This window comes from Helianthus annuus, chromosome 14, assembly GCF_002127325.2.
Source record: "Helianthus annuus cultivar XRQ/B chromosome 14, HanXRQr2.0-SUNRISE, whole genome shotgun sequence".
Lineage (NCBI taxonomy): Eukaryota > Viridiplantae > Streptophyta > Magnoliopsida > Asterales > Asteraceae > Helianthus > Helianthus annuus.
Window position 1 is genome coordinate 135,402,915 of NC_035446.2, and position 10,233 is coordinate 135,413,147.

Genomic DNA, 10,233 nt, shown 5'->3' on the forward strand with positions numbered 1-10,233 from the left:
ACATTTATTGTTTAAAACACATTTATTCCTCCCTCCCCAAACCAAGATCAATTTTACAAAGAAAAGCTTCCCCATTCCATTCCATTCCATTCCATGAAACGAACGCTACCTTACAGTCACCATATCTAATTTGCATTTGTTTTTTTGCTCCAATATATAATTTTTCTGATTTCTACATCTAATATCTTGAGTTAATTACAGGAAGGATTCGCATTATAGGTTTTGGCGAACAAGGAGAGGTTTTGGCGAAAGCCTAATGTTTGCTTTTTTTACTCCACTAGTCTGGTCTGCTGATACCGATACTCATTGAAAACAATGACAAGACGCCAAAAGAACATGATAATTGCTCAAATAAGAAAACAAATGTCCAGTTTCAAACATTATTAAAATATGTTCGCATGAACTAACCAAAGAGGATGCATAGACTCAAGAACAAAAGTACCAGTTTATAGTATGATAGGCAATAATCATCTATTACATACCTAAAATTCTTGATGATTCTAAACTTCAATCAGTTCTTGGCCTTGGTAGTGTTGTTTTCTTTGATTCTTGCCCGATTATCGAGCTTCACAAACCGCTTTAGGTCTTCATAAGGAAGAGTTTCTATATTTTTCCTTCTAAGCTCACTCAAAGCCGGTTTCTTGTCCAGAAGATGCCATAGCCAATCCGGGTATTCAGAATCAGGTAGTATTTTAGGGTCGGTTCCATCTTTAAGAATGTTTGCCCCGACAACAGTTGTTGACTTGACTTCTTTGCTTAAAGTTGACTGTTTTGGAGCATCGGCAGCGGCCCCACCCTTGCCTTTCTTGGCTTTAGCCCCGGCAGCAAATGTTCTAGAAGCTCCTAATCCACTTGTAACAGGAAGATTTCTCAATGACTTGATGCAGTTCATTGCCATATCACCTTCCTGAAAAGTTAGCAACAAGTTCTAATTACGATGTCAATGAAATACAAATAGTGTCAAATTGCCTTAAGTGTCAAAATGCCTTAACGGGTGAACGCAACCAGTTCTGACAAATGCTAAAAACGACCCGTGTTGACCCGTTACAACATTGCTTAAGTTAGTTCACGTTGCTTAATTTAGTTCAGACAGTTAGCACGGAAGAATCATTCATGTCATGCATCCTTGTCATGTTTCCATTCAAAGAGAGGCACGATTCTTATGAAAGGTAATTTGTAAGCAATTTGACTGCATGTAAATGCAAACTTGGTTTTAAAAACTGCAAAGCGAGGCCATAGTGCCCCCGAAGCCGAGGCGCAAGGCAAAGGCACAAGCATCACATACGTGAGGCGCAAGGTAATAATATAACTTTTTTTTTAATATAATTTCCCATAGGCATCTATCATCGCATACCCAAAACTTAGACGTAGACAACCTCTATATATGATTTGATATATAAATAACCTCTATGTACATTCTTCTACATCTCAAGCCTTTTCTACATGCGCCTTTTGTACACCCCTTGCCTCAAGGAGTTAGTAAGTAGCACACAGAATTGTGCCTCCTGTTTGACGGTTTTCAAGTCAAACCGTATACCAAACCGTTAGTAACGGTTTTTAATTATCGAAAACCAAAACTGAACCGTTAAGATTTATAACCGAACCAAACCGAACTTTTACCAACGGTTTGGTTTCACGGTTTAGGATTATTTGGACCTTTATATAAAATATAAAATTAGTAATATGTAAAATAAAGATGCCAAAATCGAATATAAGTATCGCCCATGCTATCCACAATACAAGCTTAAAACAAAGTATCAAATATACGTAAAAATGTTGGGTGTCCAAAACAACCAGAATGTGCATAAAATAAAGATTAAACCAATATACATTACAGTAGGGTTGTAAACGAACGGAACGTTCAGCGAACAGTTCGCGAACCGTTCGGCGGGAAGTTCGTTTATGTTCGTTCGATTAGCTTAATAAACGAACACGAACAAAAAATTTCGTTCGGTTAGCTTAGCGAACGAACACGAACACAGGTCTCGTTCGTTCGACTGCGTTCGTGAACGTTTGGTAAGATGTTCGTTTGATTATATCAAAAAATAATAAATAAAAACCTTTTATGTAAACATATTGAAAACTTGAAACCCTATTTTTTCTAAGCTAGCTAAATTTTGGACATTCTAAGACATTTTTGGGATAATTATGTCTAAGTTAGTTAAAATTTATTCATCGTTTTGTGGTGTGGTAGACTTCTTGTGTTTTGATTTATCATTTGATGGTTGTATTTAACTACTTATATCCAATGTTTAAGGATAACAATGTTTTCATTTTTTTATTTCCAAGTTAAATGTTTGTTTGCGTTCATTTTTATTTGCTTGCGTTCGTTTGTGTTCGAGACCAGTGTTCACGAACTGTTCGTGAACAATTGAATTCCCTTAATGAACGAACACGAACATAAACTTATGTTTGGTATGCGTTCATGAACAGTTCGCGAACATGTTAATTTCCTTAACGAACGAACACGAACATGGCCTTGTTCGTGTTCGTTCAGTTCGTTTACAGCCCTACATTATAGAATGAGAAAGGAAGTTTCAAAGTTGTGCAGTATCTAAAACAGAGACATAAACATAAGATAAGAGGCATCAGAATAGGAAATATAACATAACAAGATGAAAAGCTTTTTTTCTACATTTCTGCCCATTTTATTGTAGTTTATTTTAACTAAACTTAATATAAAATACAAATAATCTATGAAATATCTAAACAACTAAAATATATTATTAAATGTTACGGTCCGGTCCGGTTTTATACGACCGCTTTATGCTATAAACCATAAGCCAAACCATTCGTTATGGTTTGAAAGTTTCAAAACCGACCGACCAAAAGTTAGAAAAAAACCGACCGAGAAACCAAACTGATGACCGGTTTGGGTGGTTTCACGGTTTAAAACCAAACCATGAACACGACGCCTCATAAGTGCTTTTTAAAACCAAGAAAGCAAATGAGTTGGTCCTTTTTTTCAACTTCTACATACCCTAGAACAACATTTTGTAAACTGTATTTCACTACTGGGCCAACAACAGTGCAAAAACAAATACAAGAACATAGTTCAGCTCCAATAGCACAGTTTATTGAGTATTGACAAATGAAAATATCATCTAAATCAACAAAAGCACACCAACTGAAATATGTAACGACTAATGAAGCTGACCAAATTGCAACAGCACCAATAACATAAAAAAAAAAACCCCTTAATGTTAATCAGTCGTCAGCAATGGCAGGCTTCAAGCTAATAACATAAAACAAAATGCTCTTTTTTATCAATCGCATTTCGATAAAGTAAACATTTGATAATAATTATTTTCTTCATGCTTGCGATAACTGGTAAACTCTATCTAATATGCATATAGTAAGTAGTAAATGAAAAGGAAAATCATAACGATAAGATTACCACAAATGAGTCTCGATTGTGGATCCGAATTGAAGCTTGAATAGCCTGCCACACCAACAATACGAGCAAGGTGATGAGGAACAGGTCTCCGGTATGGATATGGAAACGTAAATGGCAATAACACTTACCAGTGAGATGGGGAGATGGCGAGAGAGTGAAGCTTCTTGGCTAGGGTTTTTTTCTCGCTTAGAAGGAAGTCGGGTCGAGTGGGTCTTTTTTTCTGGTAACCCGGTTTCCACGCTAACTCTTTTATGGTTTCACTTTTTTTTTTCTTTTAATTGTGAAGGCGTGAAGCTAAACTTTCATTTCTGAATTACTAATTTAGGGTTTTAATAGTCATCATGTTTTGTAGAAATTGGAATATGTGAATTCGTTCGTTAAGAAAATTAACATGTTTGTGAACTGTTCACGAACGTATACCGAACATAAGTTTACGTTCGTGTTCGTTCGTTAAGGAAATCCAGTTGTTCATGAACAATTCATGAACACTGGTCTCGAACACAAAAGAACACTGGCAAACAAAAACAGACGACAACGAACATTTAAGTTGAAAATAAAAAATAAAAACATTGTATCCTTAAGCATTACGTAAGTAGTTAAACACAACTATCAAATGATATATCAAAACACAAGAAGTCTACTACACTACCAAACAATTAATCAAGCTTAACTAACTTAGACATAATTATCCCAAAAAGATGGTTTAGAATGTCCAAATTTTAGTCATCTTAGAAAAAATAGGGTTTCAGGTTTTCAATAGATAAAATGATATTATTTATAATTTTTTAATATAATCAAATGAACACGAACGGATATGAATGAAAGTAACCGAACTTATTACCGAACGTTTATGAACGCAGTCGAACGAACGATACCTGTGTTCGTGTTCGTTCGCTAAGCTAACCGAACGGAATTTTTTGTTCGTGTTCGTTCGTTAAACTAATCGAACGAACATAAACGAACTTCCCACCGAACGGTTCACGAATTGTTCGCTGAACGTTCAGTTCGTTTACAGCGCTATGTGAAAGTAACTAATGAATAATTATTATCAGAATGAGAGTTTGTAAAAAGAGTATTATGGGCTCTTTATTTACCTTTTAATGAGGATTTTAATGGTTCTAACATCTTACTGTTTCAGCACCTATTGGTGTAGACTGTTTGTTTCACGAGTAGGTTCAAACATTTGTCTTTGAATGGTTAAGCATTATACATAGTTTGAATGGTTAAGACCTCTAATCTGAATTGGTCAAGCATTTGCCTCTAAACGGTTAAACATTATACAGGCTCTTAATGGTTCAGCATTAATGGTTCAAACCTCTTACTGGTTCAACACTTAACCATTCAGATGTGTGCAAACACCCCCTTAATTTATAATGCATAAGGTTGCCGAAATAATCAAGTTTGATTTATTAATTTGTTAAAAAGCTTGAAACGTGGTAGTGATGGTGTGTGAGCAAACATGTCGAGAAAACAAGGGTGGTGGTGGCGAGTAAGGATGGTGGGGTACGGTTGCAATGACGGCGTTAGTATGTTGTTGGTGGTGGGAGCAGCGGGTGTTTTGTGACAGTGTTGAGGTTGTAGAAGTTGTGGTGGCGGTAGTGGCCTCGACTTCAGACTCATCGACGGTGATTGCGGCGAAGGATATGGCACAAGGGGCGGGGCTATTAGAAGGGGGTAACGATGGTCAAGATATTGACATCGGCGATGGTGGCGAAGGCAATGATGGAGGGGTATGGTCGGTGGAGGGAGATACAACAAGGGGTGGCAGTGGTCGTGGCGATGACTAGGGCTGTAAACGAACTAAACGTTCAGCGAACAGTTTGTGAACCGTTCGACGGGAAGTTCGTTTAATAAACGAACGAACATGAACAAGAAATTTTATTCGATTAGTTAAATGAATGAATATGAACAGATGTCTTGTTCGTTCAATTGTGTTCGTGAATGTTCGATAAGATGTTCGTGAACGTGTTTGATAACATTCGTTCCTTTGCGTTCGTTTATGTTCGTATGTTTGTGTTTTAATTACATATTTTTGTACTTTCATATATTTTGTCTATACTTTTCATATTCTTAAACTTTTATTTATTTTATTACGCTAACAATTAAATTAGGAAACCATATTTCACATTGTTTATGCACCATTTCCCTTTCCTTTCACATTATTTATTTAGACGAATACGATCGACCTCCGTTTCCTTTCACATTATTTATGCACCATTTCCACAATAAGTGTTCAAGTTCTAGTGCTACCCAACGGTCATCCACCTTTATCTTTCGTCGCGTGCGCCAAACTTATTTGTGTTCGTGAACACGCTTATTTCCTTAATGAACGAACACGGACATAAAATCTCGTTCGGTAAGTGTTCATGAACCATTCGTAAACACGTTTATTTCCTTAACAAACGAACACGAAGAAACCTTTGTTCGTGTTCGTTCGGTTCGTTTACAACCCTAGTGATGACGTCGAGAGCACAATGGCAATGGTGGCTATGGTAGGAATGAGAGATTCCAATTCTCTTGGTTGAATTGTTTCATCATTTTGTTAAGAACGAGTTGACGCAGGCCAGCAGATTGCGACGCGATGTTGATTATGAATTTCTTTTATATGAAATGTGACAATTGTTAACTTTATTCAAAACATGTAATGCCCATAATTTGATGAATCTGGAAACAGGCTCATGCAATGCATTTGGAGTGTATGGCAAAGTTAAAAAAAAATTTGTATATACATCAAAAATGCATTTAGTGGTCATCAGATTGTAACGAAACCATTAGATTCAAGATTTTATGTTCAAAAAACAAAAAAAAAATAGGGGCGATAAGAACACCCAAGTAGTGTGAACATAGAAAACGTAAACCCATTCGATTCAATTTTCCCGTTAATCATACACATATCATTACTTTGAACAAAATCGGATTATTGATAAAATCACACCAGAATAACGTAATTGAAGAACCTATGCCAAATGTTGTCAAAATCAGTTTACCAAAGTAAAAGAATATGTCAAAATTAGAGAAGATTAAGAAAAGTTCTTCAAGAAGTTAAAATTTGTAAAGGCGTGAATCGAATAAATTCAAAAGAATGAAGTTAAAACAATGGTGGTGAAGATTGTGCAAGACGGCGTGTAAGATCAGTGGCGGAACTAGACCTTCAACTCAGGGGTATCCCAAAATTTTTTAGGGGTGTCCTCGTACTTGTCTAGGGGTGTCCTGTGTATAAAAATCGGAAAAAAGGATTTTTTTTACACTACTTGTAAAAACTTGAGCCGTAGCCCGGGCTACGCCCGTTTACACTGCAGGTCCGCCCTTGTGTAAGATGGTTATGGAATGGTGTAATTGGCCGTTGTGAAAATGGAGGACGTTCGTATATTAATTATTAAATATTATAAATGTAAATTAGATTACAATGAGGGAAAACGTAAATGCTTATAAAAAGTTGGGTGTTGTTCTGTTGTTTATTAGATATAAAAATATAATACGACTAATATCCATTTTTAACGGCTTAAATTACACAAAATTCGTCTTTGACGGGACTCGAACCTTTAAGGGGAGCAACACTTTAACTCCAGTGAATTGGACTCGAACCCTCAATTCCATTCATTCTTCAACGGAACATGATATATCTTGATTCTATATTCTTATTCCAATTAATTATAAAAAATAATAATGAAATATGAATTATAATGCCACTGAGTTTCATGAAATAAACAACAATTGTGTTATTTTTGTTGTGGTTTTAATTTTGAGCCACCATAATCTAATCACAACCATGTGTTGGTAGACATTTACATCACACTTTAAATAGAGTTGTTGTAGCTATCAAAACTATTAAAATTTATTTTAACTTTGTAGAAAAAAATCACGTTTAAAATTATAAACCAAATATAATTAGGTTTTTTTTGAACGACCAACAAAACATTATATATATATATATATATATATATATATAAAAGGGGCTAACGGTTAATTAGCCCACCGAGAACATCCACACAAACAACCGAAAGAAACAGAGGAAATACATCATATTCCTATACATGAGATATCAAAAACTCTCCATTTCTCCCTGGTCAACGCACCGATCTTCGTCCGATTCTTTAACCATAAAAAAGACATAATCTTTATTTCTTCAACCAACCTATCCACATTTGCACTCTTACCATTGAAAGTTAAATCGTTCCGAGCCTTCCAAATACACCAAATACCCGTTTGGGTGATCGTGTATACCGCCTTCTTCCACTTTCTAGATCCTCGCATTTCCTTGTGCATATTTAACACATCTTTCACCCCAAAGAAGAACGTCGGAGGGATTCGACACCATTGAAGCACATAATCCCAAACCTGATGCACTAGAGAACATAAAGCAAAAAGGTGGTCCGTGGACTCTTCATACTGGTCGCAAAAAACACAAGAAAGCGATTGAACCGAAATATTTCTTCTCACGAGCATATCTTTTGTCGGAAGCCTATCCAGAAATAACCTCCATGTGAGAAAGTTAACCTTTAATGGCGACCAACTATTCCATATATGGTGATCATTAGGGCCTTGGTTGCTACTAGTCTTTAAACTATTTCGCAAACTTCGTACTGAAAAACGCCCGACTCCTCCAACGTCCAAGACCAACTGTCCGCTGAGTTCGAAAGCGATAAAGAGCTGAGCGAAACAGTTAACCTGTTCAGCTCTGAGATTTCATCAGCAGTCGATGGTACTCGCATCCAGCAGAACTGAAAGGACACTGTACCACCAGTCTCTGTGATTCGGTCCGCAAGTTTCACGTTTTTCACCCGTTCAAGAGCAAATAAGGCTGGATACTCAGTGCTTAGTATCCCCTCAAAATGCCAAAATTCTTTCCAGAATGATACTTCTTCCCCATTGCCCACTGTAGCCATAAAGAAGCTTGATAAATTCACACAAAAATCTGCAATGTCTTTTTCTACTCTCACGACTTGTTTCCACGGGCCCGGAATCGTTGGTTTTGCCGGAATGAATGACCAAGATCTCGCATTTTTGTGTATGCTCCAAATAACCTTTCGCCAAGTATTGTCTTTTTCTATCTTAAAGCGCCACCACCATTTCGCTAACATGGCGATATTTGCCTTTTTTAATGACCCAATACCAATTCCGCCCAAATCCTTCGGCTCCGACACAATATCCCACGCAACCCAGCTAACCTTTTGGTGACCCGTCTACATACCCCATAAGAATTCCCTTCGCATCCTTTCCAACTCCTTGATTACTTGGTTCGGTGCCCTATATAGCGAAAAGTAGTATGTAGGCAAGGAGTTTAATACGGACTTAATTAAAGTGACCCTCCCACCATAAGAAAGAGTATTTGCTTTCCAAATCGATAGACGACTTTTGAATGTGTCGATAACCGGTTTCCAATGCTTCACCAAATTCATGTTCGCACCCACTTGAAGGCCTAGGTGTTTAAACGGAAGAGATCCCACCCTACACCTTAGAATCGTGGTGTTACACCCTAACACGTTTTACCTTAAAAATGACGCAGCGGAAAAAGGGCTTTAAAAATTTCTTTCCTTATTAACGACATTACTTTTGCTAAGGTTCCAAATGCTAAAAATGTTAAACGTTCTATAAAAGAATTCACAACATTTATACTAAAATGTACATTACTATACGTTATACACTTCAATTATATGACCGATCTATCCGTACAATCCTTGCTCTTGACTCGATCTACGTCCGCTTCACTTTCTAAGTAGCAGAAGAAGTCCGTGTGGCACCTGTGGGCATCACATACAACTTAGTCAGTAGTCAACGACAACATCATATAACATTAATCCCATATAATTAATGATTGAATAACATTCGACAATTTAACATTAGTTCATCCAACTATCCTTACTCATCCTCTTATTTCAGGTAGAGCTTAAATTTCGTAAGAATCCGATATTCTCGTTCCTGCATTACATACCAACCTCAAACGCATAATTAGTAACGTTACAACTCTACGTATTTAAATCATGCACACGTACCATCTTACATGCATACATACTCCTCTACATACACACATACCTTTCTTACGACCATACATACGTGCCTACACTCATACATGTCTTTACACATACATACATGCACAACCACATACGTACATACCTTTCCTACATCTTTACATACATGCATACGCTCATACATATCTTTACACATACATACATGCACAACCACATACGTACATACCTTTCCTACATCTTTACATACATGCATACGCTCATACATATCTTTAGACATACATACCTACACATCTACATACGTACATATCTTCCTACATCTTTACATACAATAGTTACAAGGGTCTTAGACTTAGGTTTAAAACCCATAACATCTAAGGAACCGTAAAAATCATGTTTGGAAAGTCCGTCGTAGTCCACGGATAACAAACCGAAGTCTACGACACATAAATCAACTTAAATAACAAGAATTTAGCTTTTGAGACTTGGGGAGGCCGTCGCCGACGCCCCTAGGGCCGTCGGCGACGGGCCTTGCATTCACCCGTAGCCCAAAAACCCGTAGGCAGGTAATTAACCCGTCAGCACAAAAATTCACTTTCTGGAGCCCGTCGGCGACGCCCCCATACCCGTCGGCGACGCCCTCTAGAAATTGCAGTTTTTCTGCAGTTCCGTTTCGTCGTCCGTACGCACTAAAACGCGCATAACTTTTGAACCGTTTACCCGTTTAACCTCCCGTTTCTTCCTACATGCTTGTAAATTCACATTCTATCATATTAACTTAAAATCCTACCTCCGGATTAAGGAAATTCTTAACTTACGTGCATTTGACATATTACCATTTTCTAACTATTTGACCCGTTCGTGCATTTA

At 37.1% G+C, this 10,233-nt stretch overlaps 2 protein-coding genes across 2 annotated transcripts; both read right to left on the reverse strand.

Annotated features, from left to right (window-relative positions):
• Positions 1–322: 322 nt before the first annotated feature.
• Positions 323–3,681, reverse strand: LOC110884108 (54S ribosomal protein L37, mitochondrial). Its single transcript, XM_022131782.2, has 3 exons — positions 3,526–3,681; positions 3,398–3,442; positions 323–907 (listed from the first exon to the last, which is right to left on the reverse strand). Exon 3 carries the CDS (start codon positions 896–898, stop codon positions 512–514), a length of 387 nt encoding a protein of 128 aa, XP_021987474.1. The 5' UTR covers positions 899–907; positions 3,398–3,442; positions 3,526–3,681; the 3' UTR covers positions 323–511.
• A 3,736-nt stretch (positions 3,682–7,417) lies between these two features.
• On the reverse strand, positions 7,418–8,478 carry LOC110933996. The gene is made up of 2 exons (XM_022177195.1): positions 7,975–8,478; positions 7,418–7,786 (listed from the first exon to the last, which is right to left on the reverse strand). The coding sequence occupies exons 1-2, from the start codon at positions 8,476–8,478 to the stop codon at positions 7,418–7,420; spliced, it is 873 nt and encodes a 290-aa protein (XP_022032887.1).
• Positions 8,479–10,233: the final 1,755 nt, after the last annotated feature.

What these genes read in the sequence shown, in the direction of transcription:
- LOC110884108 (XM_022131782.2), bottom strand. Translation starts at nt 898, where the DNA reads ATGGCAATGAACTGCATCAAGTCATTGAGAAATCTTCCTGTTACAAGT.
- LOC110933996 (XM_022177195.1), bottom strand. Translation starts at nt 8,478, where the DNA reads ATGTTAGCGAAATGGTGGTGGCGCTTTAAGATAGAAAAAGACAATACT. An exon ending in CGGGCGTTTTTCAGTACGAA is followed by an intron (nt 7,787 to 7,974) that starts GTTTGCGAAATA and finishes TTTTGCGACCAG; the next exon opens with TATGAAGAGTCCACGGACCA.